The sequence below is a fragment of the Girardinichthys multiradiatus genome, chromosome 14 (genome assembly GCF_021462225.1).
Source record: "Girardinichthys multiradiatus isolate DD_20200921_A chromosome 14, DD_fGirMul_XY1, whole genome shotgun sequence".
Taxonomy (NCBI): Eukaryota; Metazoa; Chordata; class Actinopteri; order Cyprinodontiformes; family Goodeidae; genus Girardinichthys; species Girardinichthys multiradiatus.
In genome coordinates, this window is record NC_061807.1 from 5,754,773 (window position 1) to 5,778,697 (window position 23,925).

Genomic DNA, 23,925 nt, shown 5'->3' on the forward strand with positions numbered 1-23,925 from the left:
TTTAAATGTTTTATTCATTTGACAGTTTCTGCTTCTTAAAACTAAAGTTATATTAATTATAAATTAATTATTCATTCATGAATTAATTAATTATGAAAATAAAAGGACCTCTGAACTGATTTTATAAAATTAGGTTTAAATGTATTTTTGTTCAGAGGATTCAAGTATTTTCTTTTCTTTCTGGTGTTTCTACAGCAGAATAAAGCAGTTTGGACCTCTGTGAGCATTAATTAATTAATAAATAACAGCTAATATTCTGTTAATTTTTTTAATTACCTGTTGTTTGATTTTCTGTATCATTGTAACGTTTTTCCTCAAGTTCAGCACCTTGATGCCTTGTTGCTGAAAAGCACTAAATAAATAAACTTGACTTAATATGAAGGTTTGAGCTGCTTCTCTAACTGGAGCCAGCACTATCATTTATCACTGTTGTTCTGAACACGACTGGGTTTTGATTGGATCGAGCAGTTCTGCAGCGCTTCTGGAACCGGGTCATTCTCTCCCATATTCTCCTCCTGCAGGAGGTATCAGCTGCTGATGGTTTCTTCTGAACAAACCAGCATCATCGCCTCTCTCCCCCATCGCTGATACTGGACCACCCGGACCCTGGTTCTGACTCGGATATTTTTATTGCTGTCAATTTAACACAGAAACAAATAAAATAATTCAATTTGAGGGGGAAATATTAGCTACAAATTGTTTGTTTTAAATTGTGTGTAGAGCCAGATGAAATGGTTCTGAGGACCGTGTATGGCCCGGTACCAGAGGTTCCCCTCCCTCAGGAAGTTCTGAGCATTTATAAACTGGTAGAAAATCTTTTACTGTTCAGACGCATTTATTTAAGAAGATTATTTACCTTCAAGTTTTAAAGTTCACTTGAAATCAGGAACAAAGTTAAAGTAATCAGGTTCTGGATCGGATCCTGGATCAGAGAACCGGGCTCATCAGTCCATCAGCTGGCTGACATACTGGAGGACCAGCTCAGGTCCAGAACCAGACCCTCACAGACCATCGGGCTCAATGGAACAGAACAGAGAAGTTCTGATACAGACATCAGAATAAACCAGTAAATGTACTGAACTTGATCCGTTTCTAGGCTGACCGACTGGAGACGGCAGAACCTTCCTCCTCACCTGTCTGTCTCTGTCCCTCCCTGTCTGGTTGGACCCGTCTCTGACCTCTCACCTGTCCTCTTCTGTCCCTACCTGCCTCTGCCGTCTCACCTGCTCCTCTGAAACACACACCGTCCCACCTGAGCCCCTCAGACACTCTCTCAGTCTCTCTACTCGTCGTCTTCCTCCTCTTCATCGTCGTCTTCCCCCTCTTCATCATCATCCTCGCCCCCCTGAGCCGAAGAGTCTGGGTTCCTGGCGAAGGTGCCGCCGCCGCGGTACGCCACCATGTCCTATTAGGCAGAGAGTAACACATTAATGTTTCGGACCTCAGGAGGAAAGTTCTTGACCCGTTCTGTGTTCTGTGGTCTCACCCGGTCGTACTTCTCCCTCAGCTTCTGGGCCTTCTCCTCGTACGGCAGCTTCTCAGACTGGGTCAGTTTGCTCCACATCTCTCCCAGCTTCTTGGCACAGTCTCCTATGGACAGGCCCGGGTACTGCTGCTTCACACTGGGCCGGTACTCGCTGCAGAACACAAAGAACGCTGACCTGCACACAGGAACACAGAGACAGTCAGTTTAATCACAGGAACATATATCTGCTGCAGTCTGCTAAATGGGCCCAGCAGAACCAGGCTGAACTGAACTGGACCTGTCCTGTGTTCTGCTGTCCGATCTTCAGCTGGTTCCTCCCAGCCATCAGGATGCTAAACACCTGCCACATCTGGACCGGTCCGGGTCGCCGTCAGTAGTAAACCTGGGACCGGTTTGGGTGGCCGTCAGAAGTAAACCTGGGACCGGTTTGGGTCGCCGTCAGAAGTAAACCTGGGACCGGTTTGGGTCGCCGTCAGAAGTAAACCTGGGACCGGTTTGGGTCGCCGTCAGTAGTAAACCTGGGACCGGTTTGAGTCGCCGTCAGAAGTAAACCTGGGACCGGTTTGGGTCGCCGTCAGTAGTAAACCTGGGACCGGTTTGAGTCGCCGTCAGAAGTAAACCTGGGACCGGTTTGGGTCGCCATCAGTAGTAAACCTGGGACCGGTTTGAGTTGCCGTCAGTAGTAAACCTGGGACCGGTTTGAGTCGCCGTCAGAAGTAAACCTGGGACCGGTTTGGGTCGCCGTCAGTAGTAAACCTGGGACCGGTTTGAGTCGCCGTCAGTAGTAAACCTGGGACCGGTTTGGGTCGCCGTCAGTAGTAAACCTGGGACCGGTTTGGGTCGCCGTCAGTAGTAAACCTGGGACCGGTTTGGGTCGCCGTCAGTAGTAAACCTGGGACCGGTTTGGGTCGCCATCAGTAGTAAACCTGGGACCGGTTTGAGTCGCCGTCAGAAGTAAACCTGGGACCGGTTTGGGTCGCCGTCAGAAGTAAACCTGGGACCGGTTTGGGTCGCCGTCAGTAGTAAACCTGGGACCGGTTTGAGTCGCCGTCAGTAGTAAACCTGGGACCGGTTTGGGTCGCCGTCAGTAGTAAACCTGGGACCGGTTTGGGTCAGTAGGAAACCTGGGACCGGTTTGGGTCAGTAGTAAACCTGGGACCGGTTTGAGTCGCCGTCAGAAGTAAACCTGGGACCGGTTTGAGTCGCCGTCAGAAGTAAACCTGGGACCGGTTTGGGTCGCCGTCAGTAGTAAACCTGGGACCGGTTTGGGTCAGTAGTAAACCTGGGACCGGTTTGGGTCAGTAGTAAACCTGGGACCGGTTTGAGTCGCCGTCAGAAGTAAACCTGGGACCGGTTTGAGTCGCCGTCAGAAGTAAACCTGGGACCGGTTTGGGTCGCCGTCAGTAGTAAACCTGGGACCGGTTTGAGTCGCCGTCAGTAGTAAACCTGGGACCGGTTTGTGTCGCCATCAGAAGTAAACCTGGGACCGGTTTGGGTCGCCGTCAGTAGTAAACCTGGGACCGGTTTGAGTCGCCGTCAGTAGTAAACCTGGGACCGGTTTGTGTCGCCATCAGTAGTAAACCTGGGACCGGTTTGAGTCGCCGTCAGAAGTAAACCTGGGACCGGTTTGGGTCGCCGTCAGTAGTAAACCTGGGACCGGTTTGGGTCGCCGTCAGTAGTAAACCTGGGACCGGTTTGGGTCGCCGTCAGTAGTAAACCTGGGACCGGTTTGGGTCGCCGTCAGTAGTAAACCTGGGACCGGTTTGGGTCGCCATCAGTAGTAAACCTGGGACCGGTTTGGGTCGCCGTCAGAAGTAAACCTGGGACCGGTTTGAGTCGCCGTCAGAAGTAAACCTGGGACCGGTTTGGGTCGCCATCAGTAGTAAACCTGGGACCGGTTTGGGTCGCCATCAGTAGTAAACCTGGGACCGGTTTGAGTCGCCGTCAGAAGTAAACCTGGGACCGGTTTGGGTCGCCGTCAGTAGTAAACCTGGGACCGGTTTGGGTCGCCGTCAGAAGTAAACCTGGGACCGGTTTGGGTCGCCATCAGTAGTAAACCTGGGACCGGTTTGGGTCGCCGTCAGTAGTAAACCTGGGACCGGTTTGGGTCGCCATCAGTAGTAAACTTGGGACCGGTTTGAGTCGCCATCAGTAGTAAACCTGGGACCGGTTTGAGTCGCCGTCAGTAGTAAACCTGGGACCGGTTTGGGTCGCCGTCAGTAGTAAACCTGGGACCGGTCCGGGTTGCCGTCAGAAGTAAACCTGGGACCGGTTTGAGTCGCCGTCAGTAGTAAACCTGGGACCGGTTTGGGTCGCCGTCAGTAGTAAACCTGGGACCGGTTTGAGTCGCCGTCAGTAGTAAACCTGGGACCGGTTTGGGTCGCCTTCAGTAGTAAACCTGGGACCGGTTTGAGTCGCCGTCAGTAGTAAACCTGGGACCGGTTTGAGTCGCCATCAGTAGTAAACCTGGGACCGGTTTGAGTCGCCGTCAGAAGTAAACCTGGGACCGGTTTGGGTCGCCGTCAGTAGTAAACCTGGGACCGGTTTGGGTCGCCGTCAGAAGTAAACCTGGGACCGGTTTGGGTCGCCGTCAGTAGTAAACCTGGGACCGGTTTGGGTCGCCGTCAGTAGTAAACCTGGGACCGGTTTGGGTCGCCATCAGTAGTAAACCTGGGACCGGTTTGGGTCGCCGTCAGAAGTAAACCTGGGACCGGTTTGAGTCGCCGTCAGAAGTAAACCTGGGACCGGTTTGGGTCGCCATCAGTAGTAAACCTGGGACCGGTTTGGGTCGCCATCAGTAGTAAACCTGGGACCGGTTTGAGTCGCCATCAGTAGTAAACCTGGGACCGGTTTGAGTCGCCGTCAGAAGTAAACCTGGGACCGGTTTGGGTCGCCATCAGTAGTAAACCTGGGACCGGTTTGAGTCGCCATCAGTAGTAAACCTGGGACCGGTTTGGGTCGCCATCAGAAGTAAACCTGGGACCGGTTTGGGTCGCCGTCAATAGTAAACCTGGGACCGGTTTGAGTCGCCGTCAGAAGTAAACCTGGGACCGGTTTGGGTCGCCGTCAGTAGTAAACCTGGGACCGGTTTGGGTCGCCGTCAGAAGTAAACCTGGGACCGGTTTGGGTCGCCGTCAGTAGTAAACCTGGGACCGGTTTGGGTCGCCGTCAGTAGTAAACCTGGGACCGGTTTGGGTCGCCGTCAGTAGTAAACCTGGGACCGGTCCGGGTCGCCGTCAGTAGTAAACCTGGGACCGGTTTGGGTCGCCGTCAGTAGTAAACCTGGGACCGGTTTGGGTCGCCGTCAGAAGTAAACCTGGGACCGGTTTGGGTCGCCATCAGTAGTAAACTTGGGACCGGTTTGAGTCGCCATCAGTAGTAAACCTGGGACCGGTTTGAGTCGCCGTCAGTAGTAAACCTGGGACCGGTTTGGGTCGCCGTCAGTAGTAAACCTGGGACCGGTCCGGGTTGCCGTCAGAAGTAAACCTGGGACCGGTTTGAGTCGCCGTCAGTAGTAAACCTGGGACCGGTTTGGGTCGCCGTCAGTAGTAAACCTGGGACCGGTTTGAGTCGCCGTCAGTAGTAAACCTGGGACCGGTTTGGGTCGCCTTCAGTAGTAAACCTGGGACCGGTTTGAGTCGCCGTCAGTAGTAAACCTGGGACCGGTTTGAGTCGCCATCAGTAGTAAACCTGGGACCGGTTTGAGTCGCCATCAGTAGTAAACCTGGGACCGGTATGAGTCGCCGTCAGTAGTAAACCTGGGACCGGTTTGGGTCGCCGTCAGTAGTAAACCTGGGACCGGTTTGGGTCGCCGTCAGTAGTAAACCTGGGACCGGTTTGGGTCGCCGTCAGTAGTAAACCTGGGACCGGTTTGAGTCGCCGTCAGAAGTAAACCTGGGACCGGTTTGGGTCGCCGTCAGAAGTAAACCTGGGACCGGTTTGGGTCGCCGTCAGTAGTAAACCTGGGACCGGTTTGAGTCGCCGTCAGTAGTAAACCTGGGACCGGTTTGGGTCGCCGTCAGTAGTAAACCTGGGACCGGTTTGGGTCGCCGTCAGTAGTAAACCTGGGACCGGTTTGAGTCGCCGTCAGAAGTAAACCTGGGACCGGTTTGGGTCGCCGTCAGAAGTAAACCTGGGACCGGTTTGGGTCGCCGTCAGTAGTAAACCTGGGACCGGTTTGAGTCGCCGTCAGAAGTTAACCTGGGACCGGTTTGGGTCGCCGTCAGTAGTAAACCTGGGACCGGTTTGAGTCGCCGTCAGTAGTAAACCTGGGACCGGTTTGTGTCGCCATCAGTAGTAAACCTGGGACCGGTTTGTGTCGCCATCAGTAGTAAACCTGGGACCGGTTTGAGTCGCCGTCAGAAGTAAACCTGGGACCGGTTTGGGTCGCCGTCAGTAGTAAACCTGGGACCGGTTTGGGTCGCCGTCAGAAGTAAACCTGGGACCGGTTTGGGTCGCCGTCAGTAGTAAACCTGGGACCGGTTTGAGTCGCCGTCAGAAGTAAACCTGGGACCGGTTTGGGTCGCCGTCAGTAGTAAACCTGGGACCGGTTTGAGTCGCCGTCAGTAGTAAACCTGGGACCGGTTTGTGTCGCCATCAGTAGTAAACCTGGGACCGGTTTGTGTCGCCATCAGTAGTAAACCTGGGACCGGTTTGAGTCGCCGTCAGAAGTAAACCTGGGACCGGTTTGGGTCGCCGTCAGTAGTAAACCTGGGACCGGTTTGGGTCGCCGTCAGAAGTAAACCTGGGACCGGTTTGGGTCGCCGTCAGTAGTAAACCTGGGACCGGTTTGGGTCGCCGTCAGAAGTAAACCTGGGACCGGTTTGAGTCGCCGTCAGAAGTAAACCTGGGACCGGTTTGGGTCGCCATCAGTAGTAAACCTGGGACCGGTTTGGGTCGCCATCAGTAGTAAACCTGGGACCGGTTTGAGTCGCCGTCAGAAGTAAACCTGGGACCGGTTTGGGTCGCCGTCAGTAGTAAACCTGGGACCGGTTTGGGTCGCCGTCAGTAGTAAACCTGGGACCGGTTTGAGTCGCCATCAGTAGTAAACCTGGGACCGGTTTGGGTCGCCATCAGTAGTAAACCTGGGACCGGTTTGGGTCGCCGTCAGTAGTAAACCTGGGACCGGTTTGGGTCGCCGTCAGTAGTAAACCTGGGACCGGTCCGGGTCGCCGTCAGTAGTAAACCTGGGACCGGTTTGGGTCGCCGTCAGTAGTAAACCTGGGACCGGTTTGGGTCGCCGTCAGAAGTAAACCTGGGACCGGTTTGGGTCGCCATCAGTAGTAAACTTGGGACCGGTTTGAGTCGCCATCAGTAGTAAACCTGGGACCGGTTTGAGTCGCCGTCAGTAGTAAACCTGGGACCGGTTTGGGTCGCCGTCAGTAGTAAACCTGGGACCGGTCCGGGTTGCCGTCAGAAGTAAACCTGGGACCGGTTTGAGTCGCCGTCAGTAGTAAACCTGGGACCGGTTTGGGTCGCCGTCAGTAGTAAACCTGGGACCGGTTTGAGTCGCCGTCAGTAGTAAACCTGGGACCGGTTTGGGTCGCCTTCAGTAGTAAACCTGGGACCGGTTTGAGTCGCCATCAGTAGTAAACCTGGGACCGGTTTGAGTCGCCATCAGTAGTAAACCTGGGACCGGTTTGAGTCGCCATCAGTAGTAAACCTGGGACCGGTTTGGTTCGCCATCAGAAGTAAACCTGGGACCGGTCCGGGTTGCCGTCAGAAGTAAACCTGGGACCGGTTTGGGTCGCCGTCAGAAGTAAACCTGGGACCGGTTTGAGTCGCCATCAGTAGTAAACCTGGGACCGGTTTGAGTCGCCGTCAGAAGTAAACCTGGGACCGGTTTGGGTCGCCATCAGTAGTAAACCTGGGACCGGTTTGAGTCGCCATCAGTAGTAAACCTGGGACCGGTTTGGGTCGCCATCAGAAGTAAACCTGGGACCGGTTTGGGTCGCCGTCAATAGTAAACCTGGGACCGGTTTGAGTCGCCGTCAGAAGTAAACCTGGGACCGGTTTGGGTCGCCGTCAGTAGTAAACCTGGGACCGGTTTGGGTCGCCGTCAGAAGTAAACCTGGGACCGGTTTGGGTCGCCATCAGTAGTAAACCTGGGACCGGTTTGGGTCGCCGTCAGTAGTAAACCTGGGACCGGTTTGGGTCGCCGTCAGTAGTAAACCTGGGACCGGTTTGAGTCGCCGTCAGTAGTAAACCTGGGACCGGTTTGAGTCGCCGTCAGTAGTAAACCTGGGACCGGTTTGGGTCGCCTTCAGTAGTAAACCTGGGACCGGTTTGAGTCGCCGTCAGTAGTAAACCTGGGACCGGTTTGAGTCGCCATCAGTAGTAAACCTGGGACCGGTTTGGGTCGCCGTCAGTAGTAAACCTGGGACCGGTTTGAGTCGCCGTCAGTAGTAAACCTGGGACCGGTTTGGGTCGCCTTCAGTAGTAAACCTGGGACCGGTTTGAGTCGCCGTCAGTAGTAAACCTGGGACCGGTTTGAGTCGCCATCAGTAGTAAACCTGGGACCGGTTTGAGTCGCCATCAGTAGTAAACCTGGGACCGGTTTGGGTCGCCATCAGAAGTAAACCTGGGACCGGTCCGGGTTGCCGTCAGAAGTAAACCTGGGACCGGTTTGGGTCGCCGTCAGAAGTAAACCTGGGACCGGTTTGAGTCGCCATCAGTAGTAAACCTGGGACCGGTTTGAGTCGCCGTCAGAAGTAAACCTGGGACCGGTTTGGGTCGCCATCAGTAGTAAACCTGGGACCGGTTTGAGTCGCCATCAGTAGTAAACCTGGGACCGGTTTGGGTCGCCATCAGAAGTAAACCTGGGACCGGTTTGGGTCGCCGTCAATAGTAAACCTGGGACCGGTTTGGGTCGCCGTAAGAAGTAAACCTGGGACCGGTTTGGGTCGCCGTCAGAAGTAAACCTGGGACCGGTTTGAGTCGCCGTCAGTAGTAAACCTGGGACCGGTTTGGGTCGCCGTCAGAAGTAAACCTGGGACCGGTTTGGGTCGCCGTCAGAAGTAAACCTGGGACCGGTTTGGGTCGCCGTCAGTAGTAAACCTGGGACCGGTTTGGGTCGCCGTCAGAAGTAAACCTGGGACCGGTTTGGGTCGCCATCGGTAGTAAACTTGGGACCGGTTTGAGTCGCCATCAGTAGTAAACCTGGGACCGGTTTGAGTCGCCGTCAGTAGTAAACCTGGGACCGGTTTGAGTCGCCGTCAGTAGTAAACCTGGGACCGGTTTGGGTCGCCGTCAGAAGTAAACCTGGGACCGGTTTGGGTCGCCATCAGTAGTAAACCTGGGACCGGTTTGAGTCGCCGTCAGTAGTAAACCTGGGACCGGTTTGAGTCGCCATCAGTAGTAAACCTGGGACCGGTTTGAGTCGCCGTCAGTAGTAAACCTGGGACCGGTTTGGGTCGCCGTCAGAAGTAAACCTGGGACCGGTTTGAGTCGCCATCAGTAGTAAACCTGGGACCGGTTTGAGTCGCCGTCAGTAGTAAACCTGGGACCGGTTTGGGTCGCCGTCAGTAGTAAACCTGGGACCGGTTTGAGTCGCCGTCAGTAGTAAACCTGGGACCGGTTTGAGTCGCCGTCAGTAGTAAACCTGGGACCGGTTTGAGTCGCCGTCAGTAGTAAACCTGGGACCGGTTTGAGTCGCCGTCAGTAGTAAACTTGGGACCGGTTTGGGTCGCCGTCAGTAGTAAACCTGGGACCGGTTTGAGTCGCCGTCAGTAGTAAACCTGGGACCGGTTTGAGTCGCCGTCAGTAGTAAACCTGGGACCGGTTTGAGTCGCCGTCAGTAGTAAACCTGGGACCGGTTTGAGTCGCCGTCAGTAGTAAACCTGGGACCGGTTTGGGTCGCCGTCAGAAGTAAACCTGGGACCGGTTTGGGTCGCCATCAGTAGTAAACCTGGGACCGGTTTGAGTCGCTGTCAGTAGTAAACCTGGGACCGGTTTGAGTCGCCATCAGTAGTAAACCTGGGACCGGTTTGGGTCGCCATCAGTAGTAAACCTGGGACCGGTTTGAGTCGCCGTCAGAAGTAAACCTGGGACCGGTTTGGGTCGCCGTCAGAAGTAAACCTGGGACCGGTTTGGGTCGCCGTCAGAAGTAAACCTGGGACCGGTTTGGGTCGCCATCAGTAGTAAACTTGGGACCGGTTTGAGTCGCCATCAGTAGTAAACCTGGGACCGGTTTGAGTCGCCGTCAGTAGTAAACCTGGGACCGGTTTGGGTCGCCATCAGTAGTAAACCTGGGACCGGTTTTAGTCGCCATCAGTAGTAAACCTGGGACCGGTTTGGGTCGCCGTCAGAAGTAAACCTGGGACCGGTTTGAGTCGCCGTCAGTAGTAAACCTGGGACCGGTTTGGGTCGCCATCAGTAGTAAACCTGGGACCGGTTTGGGTCGCCATCAGTAGTAAACCTGGGACCGGTTTGAGTCGCCGTCAGTAGTAAACCTGGGACCGGTTTGAGTTGCCGTCAGTAGTAAACCTGGGACCGGTTTGAGTCGCCATCAGTAGTAAACCTGGGACCGGTTTGAGTCGCCGTCAGTAGTAAACTTGGGACCGGTTTGGGTCGCCGTCAGTAGTAAACCTGGGACCGGTTTGAGTCGCCATCAGTAGTAAACCTGGGACCGGTTTGAGTCGCCGTCAGTAGTAAACCTGGGACCAGTTTGGGTCGCCGTCAGAAATAAACCTGGGACCGGTTTGGGTCGCCATCAGTAGTAAACTTGGGACCGGTTTGAGTCGCCATCAGTAGTAAACCTGGGACCGGTTTGAGTCGCCGTCAGTAGTAAACCTGGGACCGGTTTTAGTCGCCATCAGTAGTAAACCTGGGACCGGTTTGGGTCGCCGTCAGAAGTAAACCTGGGACCGGTTTGAGTCGCCGTCAGTAGTAAACCTGGGACCGGTTTGGGTCGCCATCAGTAGTAAACCTGGGACCGGTTTGGGTCGCCATCAGTAGTAAACCTGGGACCGGTTTGAGTGAGAGATCAGCCTCATCTCATTAAGTCCATAGGATCTCGGTGGTTGGTCTCAGGAGGAACCAAAGTTACCAGAACTTTAGTCTCTGCTTCTACGTTAGATTGATGATGTCATGTAATCCATAATGTTTATTGTCGTCATTAAATCAGAACCTGATGTTGAGGTTTCCCCTGATAACCAGGTTCTATTAAACCCACTGAGATTATATTATTACCGGGCTGAACCAGAACCGGTAATCAGGAGATAAGATCTAATCCCATTAAGCAGTGACTAACAGGTTCAATCATGAGGTTAATGGAACCAGACAGAACCAGTAGTTCCGACCCTCTGATCCAGAGGTCTGCAGGTACCTACGGGGGTCTCTTGGGGGCGTTGGGGTCTTTCCTCTTGCGGCCCCTCTTTCCGAAGCCTTTAGGAGGGACGTAGTCGCTCATCTCTCGGTTGTAGCGGACCTTGTCAGCCTTGGCCATGTCTTCAAACCTCTTCTTCTCAGTGGGAGACAGAGCCTGAAACACAGCAGAGACCAGATGATTCAGGAGGGAAACCAGCTGGAAGATATCTGAACCAGCAGGTTCCTGATCCTTAAACGGGTCGGCTAAATACTCATACTGGGAGCAGGATGGAGATTAAATGATCGACAGACACTAATGTGGTTGAAGGACAACAGAAACACTCGGGTGATGCTGCAGTGCCCCCTGCTGACACAAACAGGAGCTGCAGGATGTTAATAGAAACACTAATAACTCTGGGAGAGCTGAGAGATCGGGTCCAGAAGTCCTCAGTGAGTCAGGAGACATCAGGTCAGCAGGACTCACTGATTTCAGATTTACTGAATGTGAAATAGAGGTTTTATGCCCCTTTTCTACTAGTACCAACTCAGAGCGGTTCGCTACGGGTCGAATCACTATCAGCTTTTCCATTACTAGTAGTTACGAAGAACCGTAACTATTTTTAGGACCTGCTGGCTTGTGGTTCCGACCGCTCCAAGTCGCACTGAAAAGGCGAAGTTAGAAGACTGTTTGTTACTGATTGGATACGGGGCGGAGACACTGGTTGCATCACTTGATCAACTAATCTTACAAGAATCAGACCTGCCATTTTTTAAAGTCAACAGCGACTGAGCCTCCTCTGATATAGAAAGAAAATGGAAAATCAACACCAAGGTCAGCAACAATAAATGTATGTAGAGTTATTTTCCTCCTTGTTAATGGTTTGTATTTTTGCAGGTTTCAGCAATAAAAACTAATTTTACCATATGTGTTTGCACCATGATTTCCATTTCATTCAAGCGTTCACTGGTGGGAGGAGTAAGGAGGACAACCCCAGCATTTGTCATTGATATTTGTGCATTGATGGATAATTTTATTATTTTTCTTAGGTCAGGTTTATTTATTTAGAGCTTTTCAGCAACAAGGCATCAACGCAATGTTCATAAAACATTACAATGATACAGAAAATCAAACAGATAATTAAAAAATAAAGAGAATAGAATGATGGATAAGAAAATGAAAAGAAAGTTGGGCTGAAAACTTCACTAATAATGTTTAGATGGCCCAGTCAAAGGCCACTCTAAACAAAGAAGTTTTTAATCTTGATTTAAAGCAACTTCAGAGATTTTACAGTTTTCTGGGAGTTTATTCCAGATTAGTGGAGCATAAGAACTAAAAGCTGCTTCTCCATGTTTGGTTCTGGTTCTGGTTCTGCAGAGGAGATTTGAGCCTGAAGACCTGAGATGTCTGGGTGGTTGATCCACTGACAACAAGTCTGTAATGTATTTTGGTGCTAAGCCATTCAGTGATTTATAGACTAACAGAAGTATTTTAAACTCTATTCTCTGAGCTACAGGGAACCAGTGTAGGGACTTTAGAACCGGGCCGATGTGGTCCACTTTATTAGTTCTAGTGAGGACGCGGGCAGCAGCGTTCTGGATCAACTGCAGCTGTCTGATCCACTTTTTAGGCAGACCTGTGAAGACACCGTTGCAGTAATCAATTCTACTAAAGATGAACGCATGAATTAGTTTTTCAAGGTCCTGCTGAGACATTAGTCCTTTAATCCTGGAGATGTTCTTTAGGTGATAGAAGGTCGACCTTGTTACTGTCTTTATGTTCCTCTGAAGGTTTAGGTCTGAGTCCATCACTACACCCAGGTTTACAGCCTGACTGGTGGTTTCTAGCTGTATTAAATGAAGCTGTGTGATAACTTTTAAACGCTCTTCCTTTGGTCCAAAGATTATTACTTCAGTTTTGTTTCCATCAGAACCAGAACCTCACACCACAAAAACTGCTTCTTCCCATCTGCAGCTAACCTCATTAATTCAATTCAATTCAGTTTATTTCTATAACTTCAATTCATAACACATGTCGTCTCAAGGTTCTTCACAACAGTCAGGTTCATACATTCCAATTACCGTATTTTCCGCACTATAGGGCGCACCGGATTATAAGGCGCATAGAATAGAAGCTACTGCAGTCAAACGTTTGACTGGGGTTGCGTTATGCATCCACTAGATGGAGCTGTGCTAAAGAGAATGTCAACAAAACAGTCAGATACGTCAGTCAGTGAAACTTTATTAATACACTACAAACCAGCGTTCTGATAACTCCATTCACTCTCATGGTAAGGTCTCCTCTACATAGAACTCTATTGAATAGAGCCAACCGCACGTTAGGAATGCATTGGAGTCTATGAAGTTGAAGTTGAAATCAAACGTTAGTTAAAACGTGAAAGGGAACTTTTCCCTGATTCAGTAAACACATAAAAGAAACAGTTTGATGCACTAAATCAAACGTTAGTACTGTTAACCTTTCCTGTTTCTGTCCCCTGACCGTAGTCTGATGACACAGGGGAGACGCTTTCTCCAGGGCCGAAGTTACTAGTTTCCTCGGGGTTAACTCCCTCACTCATACGTTGCTGAGTTGAACATGAAGAAACAGCATCAAAACACTGAGTTGTTGACGAGATTCGGGGTTCTTTTTAATGACTTTGCAGCACGTAAAAACACAGGGCTTACACATTCATACACCGCTGCTCCGGTCGCCGTCTCTACCCACCCCACACACACAATAATACCGACGTCACTCCTTCACTCTTGATTCTCAGCTACGGCAGCACACAGCGCCACCTCTGTCCGGAGGAGTAATGTCAACATCTTCCATACACACACACGAAACATACACCCCACACACTGAGCTTCTAATCACATATAGTTCAGGCAATTCCTGCAACAGTACATTCAAACGTTATACACACACAAGTGGTGTTGGACTAGGAGTAAGCACAGTACAGGTGTTTACCGCTATTACTTCGGCGACGCCCCTGACTACGGTAGCCGTAATGCTGCAAGCGGTGCGGCTTTGTAGTTTACCAGTCGTACTGAAACATTTTGACAGAGCGCCGTGTACAACCAGTATGGATCAACCAATTAACCAATTGATCCATATATAAGGCGCTCCGGATTACAAGGCGCACTGTCATTTTTTGAGAAAATTAATGGTTTTTAAGTGCGCCTTATAGTGCGGAAAATACGGTAATCGTAATCATTGAACAGTTCAGTCAGATTCAGTTATTTATTCAAATTGGATAAAAAGTTTTTCTATCTAAGGAAACCCAGCAGATTGCATCCAGTCAGTGACTTGCAGCATTCACTCCTCCTGGATGAGCATGTAGAGACAGTGGACAGTCACTGGTGTTGACTTTGTAGCAATCCCTCATACTGAGCATGCATGTAGCGACAGTGGAGAGGAAAAACTCCCTTTTAACAGGAAGAAACCTCCTGCAGAACCAGAACCAGGCTCAGTGTGAGCGGCCATCTGCCACGACCGACTGGGGGTTTGAGAGAACAGAGCAGAGACACAAAGAGAACAAAGAAGCACTGATCCAGGAGGACTTTCTATGGGAAGGAAAAGTAAATGTTAATGGATGTAGCTCCTTTAGTCGTTTCATCTAGAAAGAAAGAACAGATAAACTCTGAGCCAGTTTTCAAGGTTAGAGTCTGAAAGAGAGAACATAGAGTTAGTTACAGTAGAAGCTCAGTCAGTAGCCATGTCTAGGAGAGAGAAAGGGTTAAACACTAAAAGACAGGGCCATGTGGATCATCTGTAGAAGGTGAACATTAAGTTGTTGCCAGCAGAAGCTCGGACGATTCCCCTCTCCAGAAAGGTGTCACAGGTAGACACAGAGTCAGGCCAGGTGTAGCTTCTAGGAAGAGAAAAGAGAGAACAAAGTTAAAAGCTGAAATAACAGCAAATAATGCAAAATTGGAGAGTAGTATGAGAATGTAGCAAAGAGGGTGAAAGTGGTCATTATGTCCTCCAGCAGCCTAAGCCTATAGCAGCATAACTACAGAGATAGTTTCAGTTCAGATTATTTCGTTAAACGGCGCTTATTTACAACAATGTCGTCTCAAGGAACCTCATAAAGGGTCCCACTGATGGTCATTTAGAACACTAATATTGTCCCAGATCACATGTTTTCCTAACATTGTGAGGCCCTAACGGCAGATCTGAGTATGTTTCATATTTATTTTTTACCCATAACTTCATTTGTGGACGGATTAGCTGTGGTTTCTCTGAATGTGTGGAGAACCTGGGTTGTTAACATCTGGTCTGAATTTCATAGCAATAAAAATATCAGAAATACTTTTACTAAGAAAAACATTGATGTGTTGCATACTATTTTACACGTTTGCTGTGGTGGAGGAGGAGGCGGTTGCTGAGAAAATAATTAGTTTGGAATATAATAATATAACCCGACCTATATTTGGGAATAATTAAGTTTCTGGTGAAGGGACTGGTATCAGACTAAAATCACCTGAATGCGACTCACCTGGTTAACCTGGAGCTGGTTTCTCCTACTGAACATGAACACATCTGAAATAAAGGACTAATATCATGTTTTTACACAGAGACAGATTTTACTGTCCTCCCACAGGATGACCTGACAAAAACTGAACCAACCCTCGTCTCTGTCCCTCTAAGACTGTCCTCTGTTCCCCTGAGAGTCTCACCTTCCATCTTTCGGAGCATTTCTTGGAGAACTCGGCGAAGTTGACCGACTGCTCCGGGTTTTTCTTCCGGTGCTCTTCTCGACACGTCTGGACGAAGAAGGCGTACGCCGACGTCTTCCCCTTCGGCTTGTTGACATCTTTGCGCATCATACTGGCGGCCTGAGGAGAAGAGGAGAACGATGATTTCAACAGAAGGAGCAGGGTTGGATCACCTGACCACCTCTGAGCTACAATGAAGATGGACCAGATGCTCTGCTGATTATCTGATCTGATGTTGGACTTTAAAGCATCACCGTCGATCATGTGGAGACATGTGGTCCTGGAGAGTAAACTGTGTGGGTTTAGAGTTTATCTTACAGTAAAGGTTGTTGGAAAAACATCTAGACGGTAAAACTAATGAGCCGATTCTCCTCATCATTAGGAGCAGATCTGCAGAAACATTAATTGATCAGACTAACAGGTTTATGATCTATTTAAACTGATTCATGACGTCACTTTCAGGATTCATTAATGGTCATTTTCCACTGAAAGAAGTCACGACTTCTGGTTTTAACCTCTGATTGGACACGGAGGTTCTGATTGGACACGGAGGTTCTGATTGGACATGGAGGTTCTGGCTGAAGTCAGATATAATCTGCTAATTTCACAAAAAAAATCTTAATTTCAGAATTTGTTTTATTTTTTATATTTCTGTGATGAAGGTTTGGTTCGCGATAGGAAACGTTACTACTGTTGTCAACATTTGCTGTCCCAAGGTAAAATAAAAAACAAAAAAAATAGTACTGGGATGTGTTTTATTTTACTAAAGATATCGACCCACATGCAAATAAACCAAACTTTTATGAATGAATAGAACAACAGAAGGAAGTAGTGGAGAACAGGGAGTAGCTGCAGCTGAGTGAGGGAGAAATCACTTTTTAAGCGCTGCCTGATTTAGGAAAGTTACGATGTCTGCAGGGATTCATCCAAAGTACAACGTTATATTTATATAAATATATATTTCCAGATATATATTTGTTTTATTAATAAATTTTTGGATTTGTGAACACAGACTTTCTGGCTGAAGGATGTTTGTCAGCTTGGACAAATGAACGTTCCTTACAAGAAATAAAGCAATCAGTAACGGGGAACGTGAACGAGGGAAGAACAGCTTAAACTGAGGATGAGGAGGGAGAGAATCACCTGGTTAAATATGCATTTCTTCTGTTGTATTAGCTTGTAGCTCCAAGTAAAAATAGTTGGGATTTTTGCTAAATATACCAATTTTAGCATTTTATCGCCTGAGGAAAGTAGTCAAATAATTCAAGAACATTCATATTTATGATTATATCAGAATTATCCTGGTTTCTCATCTAAAAATAACCAATTACTAAAAGGTATCTGAACAAAAATCTTATTTTATTTGTTAAATTGTAATTTTTCAGTATGTTAAATGTTCTAATGTTTTTGGAGACGATTGTGATTATGTCTTTATTTTAGTGAACGTCTGATGGAAGAAGAGGAACAGAAAGACAGTTAGAAAAAAGGAGTGAAAGAGCAGAGAAAACCTGGAAGACTTGGAGAGAGAAGGAAAATAGACTGATAGAAAGAAAAGGATAGCTAAGAAGATGGAAAGAAAGAACAGAAAAGTGTTGAAAAGAAGACAGACATTAATACAATTATTACTTTATTCATTTTATTAATCTTAGGAAATGCTAACAACAGTGCAGATAGATACTTTCCTGCTATTACACTTGATTTTTATAGTTTAACTTGAATAAATGTTAAAAAATGAATGAAACTGTAACTGTACCAATCTTTTCAATATATCTTGATAACATTTAATTATTATAATTAATGTCTCTGGATTTGATTTCAGAAATCCCTTATAATACTTATAATAATAATTAATTTAAACTGATGATTAAACATAAAACAGTGTTTTTCTCTCCGGACATCAGTCCCATATTTATCCGATTATGTTGCACTAAAGCTCGGTTCTACTAAGCGGCCTCCCTCCGCTCTCTCTGCGACTCTCTGGGAACAAAGAACCCGGCCTGAGGATCCATTTTCTCCGCTGAGGAGCCGACCTGAAGCCTACTATCGGTCCGGTTCTAATCCGGCAGAGACCCGGTGCCCCTCCTGGATGTTTCTGGGACCGGACCCGGGTTAAACCCTCCGCTCCCTGGCTCAGTCTCTTCCCGGGCCGCAGCAGCTAGCCTGACCGAGCTAACATGAAGAACAATGGGCCACCATTTCCCGCCCTCTGCGGAGCGGCCCCATCCCCCTCCGCAGACCGGATAACCAGACAAAAACACTCTTGAATCGGCATTAATCATCGCTTCAGACCAGGAGAAAATAGATTTAAGTTAAACTCAATAAAAGAAACGTTTTTATTTCATTTAGCACGTTCTGCACCGGAAACACGGACAATCTGCAGCCGATGCGCATTTTGAACGGAGGGCCCGTCTACCTCCCGGAGAGGTCATTGTTGTATGGAGGGATGAGGCTATTTCCTGGCATCTATAGTGAGGAGAATGGGCGTTTCGTGTTTATAACGACACACTGGGACCAGTTCCTTGAGGCAAACACCCCAGAACTCAGATCGGAGGTCTGGGTCCATCAAAACCAGACCATCACCATGGTCTGATCGAAACAGCAGCCATTTTAAAACCCTTCATCAGCCTTTTATTCGGCCAAAAACATTGATACCTCCCCGTAAATCAGAGCCCATCTCCAGAAAAATCTAACCTTAACCGGTTCGGTTGAGGAAGGACGGACATGGCTACTCACACGGTAGGAGGCCCGGGACAGGGGGACTCGGACCGAATCTCTGGGTTTTCTGGGTCTTGGTTCTGGTTGTTATTGTTTGGGGACTGAAGCCGCAACTACAGCGGTTGGTTCACTTTCAAACTGGGTCGAACTCAGACTAAACCACGCCCACTAGAAACTCCCTCATTCCTTATTCCCATTTATGGGGGCGGGGCCTACGGCCATCCCTCTGGGAGGAACAGTGTGATTGGAGGAGAGATTGGAGCTCCCCGCCGCTGATTGGTGAACAGGACTGTGAGTCAATGTCCGACCCCTCCACATCCCTCGACCTGCAGGCGGGGCTCCATCTGGGCGGAAACTTCTTCCATGTTATAGCTTTTAAGAGCATTTGATTGGCTAGGGGCTGTATAACTCAGATTTACTGACCAATCAGAGAACAGCAGGAGGACAACACTTCTTACAGTAGAGGTGAGTGATACTGGGAGTTTTGCTATAATCCAATACAAAGTAAATACAAAGCTAGTATCGCTGATACTGATACTTCACTTAAATGTCATGATCTTTGAATAATTTTATGATTTTCTCTTTGGTTAGTTGATTATTAATATTATTACGATAAAACAAAGGACAAAGATTCCAGGCCAATAAACATGCTTTTATTATCTAAATACATCAAAATAAAAGAAACAGTAAATAAATACTAAAATAATTACCTTATCCATGAATCTTTGTGAATTATCTAGGTGAAATAAAATGATTATGATAATTCTGTAACTGTAATCACCATGTAGCCTAAAAGTTTTTACTGTTTTTCCATTCAACAGTTAAAGGGTTATTATATTCAGCCATATTCATATTTCAGGGGTTAAGGTGTATATGGGTGATTATTTTTTTGCAGCAACATTTTGTGTCTGCATATTTCACTTATGCAGATTTTTTATTGAATGTGCTGACTATTCACAACAAAGTACTGTGATTATGCACTTAAGTGTTCTCAATTACTTGAACATGAATAAAATGCATTTATAATGTTTATTTGTATTTTACACACCTTTTTGGTGACACACGCTCAATTTTATCGTGTCCGCAGTGCAAAGTAGTAAACCTTCTCAGTAAATGTAGGCCATATGATTCCAAAACTTTTATCTTTTTTTAAATAACTTGATAAACTAGACTCAACTTTATCTCATTATGCAATTTAATTTGGTGGAACTTTTTTTCCTGTTTGCTATTTTATCCATTTTCTATACGTCCCAGTAGTAATTTTCCACCCTGTTAGACTGTGTGCAATTGTCTTCAAAAAAGAACCACAATTCCAGAAAAGCCATTTACAGGAAGTGACATCATTTGATTTTGGAGGGATTCAACTGTGGAACAGGAGGTAAGCCTCAATTGTGATTTTCTCCCTACTTGTTTTAATCTTAAACATGTTACACCTGTATGAGTCAACCTTAAAATTCTACACTGTTATGTCAAATTATGGGTTATGTTTATTCACTTGAAAAAAAATAAAAACATATTAGAATAAATTATTAAAGGTGTGTTATTCTGTTGAAGGTTAGCTAGCTAAATGTTGATCAGTTTAATAGCTTCAGCTAGATTAGCTAAAAAACTTCCACCCTGTTAAGTCTGTGAACCCAACAGGGTGGAACGGGGACTTAACAGGAGGGAAATATGAGTAAAGAGTAATAATTTGAATTATTATAATACTTTTTTTTAAGTACAGATGTGTATCTATGTATTTTAACAGTGTAATACAATAGAATACATTATGGAAAAAAAAAAGATTTGTTGAAAAAAAATGATGAAATTATACACATTTGTTAGGAAATGGTACCAGCACTTAGTGCAGCAGAGCTACAGCGTCGGTACAGGGCAAAGCGTGATGCAGACCCAGAGAGGAGAGGCAGGTACCTGCAAAAAAAAAACGAGAAAAATGGCAGCAGGACAGAGAGACAGGAAAAAAGAACATAATTTCAGACCTTACTGAGCGAGAAAAGCGTAAACAAAGTTCAGCAAAGGAGAAGTTGGTAACCTTCTTCTTAAGAGATGATTTCAGCCGAGTGACAACTGGTAAGAAAGACAGTCACTAAAAAGAAGCAGAAAAGGCTGCTATTGGATACTTGCAAAAACCTCTACAGAAGGTTTTGATCTGAAAATATTGACCAGGTGTCCTTTTCCTTTTTCTGCAAGTCAAGGCCATTTTGGGTTGTACGACCCAATGAGAGTGATAGAAAGACATGTCTCTGCAAAATCCACGAGAACACTGAGTTCTTGGCCAGCACCCTCTACAAGTGCTTTTATCAACCAAAAACCTTTAACAGTTGACTGATGCGATAGTGTGCAACTTGGACTCAAAAGCTTGCGCGTATGGAGAATGTGACGCTTGCAGCACCACAACTGTACCTACACTTAGACATGCCTCCAACAACATGATTACCTTCTTCCAGTGGACCACAGAGACCTCCTCCTCAGGTGAGGAGAAAAAATCCATCATAACGGTCAAAAAAGAACTCACTAAGAGTAAAGATGAAGTTGTTGAGGAATTCCAGGAACGCATGGTGAAGTTCCGGAAACATCTCTTTAACATTCGCTGGCAATACAAGGCCTATAGGAAGCTTAGAGAAAGTCTCCAGAGTCATGAATGTTTAATTCATGTGGATTTTAGTGAGAACTACATCTGTAAATATGCCAACGAGGTACAGTCTGTGCATTTTGGGGGGTCGCATCAACAAGCGACTCTACACACAGGTGTATTATACACAGCAATACAGGAGGCTCCCCTTACCTTCTGTTCAATATCACCATCGCGAAGACATGACCCTCCGGCAATCTGGGCTCACCTAGATCCAGTCTTGGATATGATTCAAGATAGATTTTCTATTGTCAGCCGGCTCCACTTCTTCAGTGATGGGCCTGCCACTCAATATCGGCAGAAGGGTAACTTTTTCCTTCTTTCATCTGAACCACTCAGAAGAGGCTTTGATGTGACCTGGAATTTTTTCGAGGCCAATCATGGCAAAGGGGCCCCAGATGGTGTTGGAGGTACCCTTAAACGCTCAGCCGACAGGCTTGTTTTCATCGGGGAGGACATCCCTAATGCAGAGATGCTGTTCCTCAAGCTGAAGGAGCAGGAATCAGTTGTGGAGCTCTTCTTTGTAAGTGAGGAAAGTGTGGAAGCAAAAGTGAATGAAATGCTGCAGGTAAGACAATTTTTAATGGTATTCAAGTTTTATCTTGAATCTGTCCATATGTATGTCTTTCAAAACTTATCTTAAGTCTAATATAAGTAACAAGATTATCAGTACTCTCCTTTGAAATTAGAAAATTAACATAATTGGCAACATTCATTTTGTTATGACCTTGCCATAGTGAATCTACACCATCCAATACAATAGAGTCAACCTTGTACAAAAGTTTTTGTACACAGTTTCTCACAGTTATTCATGGTGTAATTTCACTATAACAAGGGAACAAATACTTACTTGAAATCATACCAAATGGTATGGTGATTTCAGGTGATGGAATACTGCCAGCGTTATGAGGTATACTCCCTAAGAGACATCTTTGTCATTTGTCTTTTTCCCTTTTACACACTGTAGGTTCCCCCATTGAATGTGGTGAAGGGAACAATGAGGATCCACCAGGTGATCAGTAGCTGTAAAGGCAAAATCCACTACAGGGACATCACCTGTGTGTGCCAGAGAGAGGAAGGGCTGATTAACTGCCCATGTTTCGATGTAAAAGAGGCAATCTTGCAACCTGATCAGGAAACGAGCCATAACGGCATGGCAGCCAGAAGTCATCACAGGTGACCATGTTGATCGATGGTGTGTGGTCAAATATGACCATGACTATTATCCTGGCATCATCACCAAAGTGGAAGATGGGAACATTGAAGTGAACTGTCTCCATAAAAAAGGAATCAACGAATACTACTGGCCCAGCCCAAGGAAAGACATCAGTTGGTATCAGTTGCAACTCTATGCGTTACATTAACGCTCAGCTTGGACTCCTGCTTTACTTGCACAGCCATACTTGCACACTGATCACCTGCACTGTTGTACTGCTCTATATTTACTCTCACTCACTTACAACTGTGCACATATATTTATATTATATTGTAGATATGTTTATACTGTTTAATTTGTATTGTATTGCACCGACTACGCCAAAACAAATTCCTTGTATGTCCAAAAACGTACTTGGCAATAAAGCTTTTCTGATTCTGATTCTTGTATGATGACAGCCAGGTACTTTGCCTGACAGAGGAGCCAAATGCTGTCAATAAAAGATATCTGCAGCTCAGTCCTACCACATGGAGGTTAATTGAAGAGCAGATGTAGTCTAGATGCCCATCAACCTCATGCCATTCATGAGATGGTTTGTTTGTCAATGTTAATTACCAGTTCATGTTTGATGTTAACTTGTAACAATCTTGTGTTGTTGTTACCAACTGCTTATTTTCCACTGATTTTTCATGTTTAGGAAATGTGCTAAGGTGTTTCATTGTTTTTATATGAATCACAAAATAGCCAAAATAAAACATTTCTTATTTAAGTCTCCTCTATTATCCTGAACTGAAGGATGCTTTGTCTCTTCTCATTATGCTCTACATCTCATGTTCCATGTAACATGGAACCTCGTGCACACATTTAATGTAATGTTTTGTTTCCTTCAGTTTTCACAATTCACGGAAATCAAGGAGGACATACAGCTGACATCCAATTTCTGTAATACCCCATTATTTGGAGTTCCAGTCATTCTAAGTGGCAAAAAAAGGTAGAAATGATCAGATTGTAGAATTGGAAACAAATATTTTCCACCCTGTTAAGTTCTGTTCCACCCTGTTATGGTCCCCTCCACCCTGTTAGTAAAGATTTTTATTTAAATAATTTTTTAAAAACATAAACTATTGTGAATATCTTTGTGCCAAGTCGGGAAGTAATGAACATTAAATGTATAGATACATAAAGGTTTTTAAAACTCAATATTTTCCATGCTGTCAGTAAAAATGGGTAAAAATTATAGCGTACATTTTATATTACAGATATATACTATTTGTAAGCAAGTGATCTGTTACAGTTTAAAAAATATATATATTATGACAACAAAAGGGACATAATCTTTCTAAGAAAAAGTAATTTTTTATCAATATTTACATGTATAACTATTTTTGGTCTATATGTTAATGTCCCTAACAGGGTGGAACACATTCAATGACAATGTTTAAAAACAACACTTGTAATTATTATTTTATCCATCCCTGAGCTTGACTATCATGAATTTCCCATTGTTAAACATGTCAGTGTTGTAACAAAATATAAAGAAAATAAAACTTAAACATTCTTTTTCGAAAAGTTATGAAGCTAAAATGTTTCTGCAAAAAAAGAATCACCCATATAGCTGTGGAGCTAAATTGGGGCCACAAAGTTTGTTCAAACAAAAAAAATGTAAACCTGAAAAATAAGTTTGTTCAAAAGAAAAAAAATTGAACCTGAAAAATAAAAGTTTGTTAAAAAAAACCTTTTGAACCTGAAAAATTATTTTGAACATCCCCCCAAAAAAATTGTGAAAACTGAAAAAAAAGTTTTGCAACTGAAAAAAATACAGATGTGAAACTGGGAAAAAAAAGTTCAAAACTACTTTTCAGATTCAAGTTTTTTTTGGAACTTGCAGATTTTATTTTTTTCGACTTCAAACTT

At 46.2% G+C, this 23,925-nt stretch overlaps 2 protein-coding genes across 2 annotated transcripts; one reads left to right on the forward strand and one right to left on the reverse strand.

Annotated features, from left to right (window-relative positions):
- Window positions 1-324: 324 nt before the first annotated feature.
- LOC124880535 (high mobility group protein B2-like) lies at window positions 325-18,381 on the reverse strand. Its single transcript, XM_047385712.1, has 5 exons — window positions 18,242-18,381; window positions 15,470-15,628; window positions 10,816-10,967; window positions 1,487-1,661; window positions 325-1,405 (listed from the first exon to the last, which is right to left on the reverse strand). Exons 2-5 carry the CDS (start codon window positions 15,617-15,619, stop codon window positions 1,283-1,285), a joined length of 600 nt encoding a protein of 199 aa, XP_047241668.1. The 5' UTR covers window positions 15,620-15,628; window positions 18,242-18,381; the 3' UTR covers window positions 325-1,282.
- Window positions 18,382-18,540: 159 nt separating this feature from the next.
- On the forward strand, window positions 18,541-22,319 carry LOC124880534. The gene is made up of 2 exons (XM_047385711.1): window positions 18,541-21,423; window positions 21,823-22,319. Exons 1-2 carry the CDS (start codon window positions 20,653-20,655, stop codon window positions 22,033-22,035), a joined length of 984 nt encoding a protein of 327 aa, XP_047241667.1. The 5' UTR covers window positions 18,541-20,652; the 3' UTR covers window positions 22,036-22,319.
- The last annotated feature ends 1,606 nt before the right edge of the window (window positions 22,320-23,925 follow it).

Bases quoted from the DNA above. Each gene is read 5' to 3' on its own strand.
- LOC124880535 (XM_047385712.1), bottom strand. From the start codon at position 15,619: ATGATGCGCAAAGATGTCAACAAGCCGAAGGGGAAGACGTCGGCGTAC. The intron at 10,968-15,469 runs GTGAGACTCTCA...GCTGTGTTTCAG, and splicing joins AATGCTCCGAAAGATGGAAG to GCTCTGTCTCCCACTGAGAA. The intron at 1,406-1,486 runs GTGAGACCACAG...TCTGCCTAATAG, and splicing joins TGAGGGAGAAGTACGACCGG to GACATGGTGGCGTACCGCGG.
- LOC124880534 (XM_047385711.1), top strand. From the start codon at position 20,653: ATGATTACCTTCTTCCAGTGGACCACAGAGACCTCCTCCTCAGGTGAG. The intron at 21,424-21,822 runs GTAAGACAATTT...TACACACTGTAG, and splicing joins AAGTGAATGAAATGCTGCAG to GTTCCCCCATTGAATGTGGT.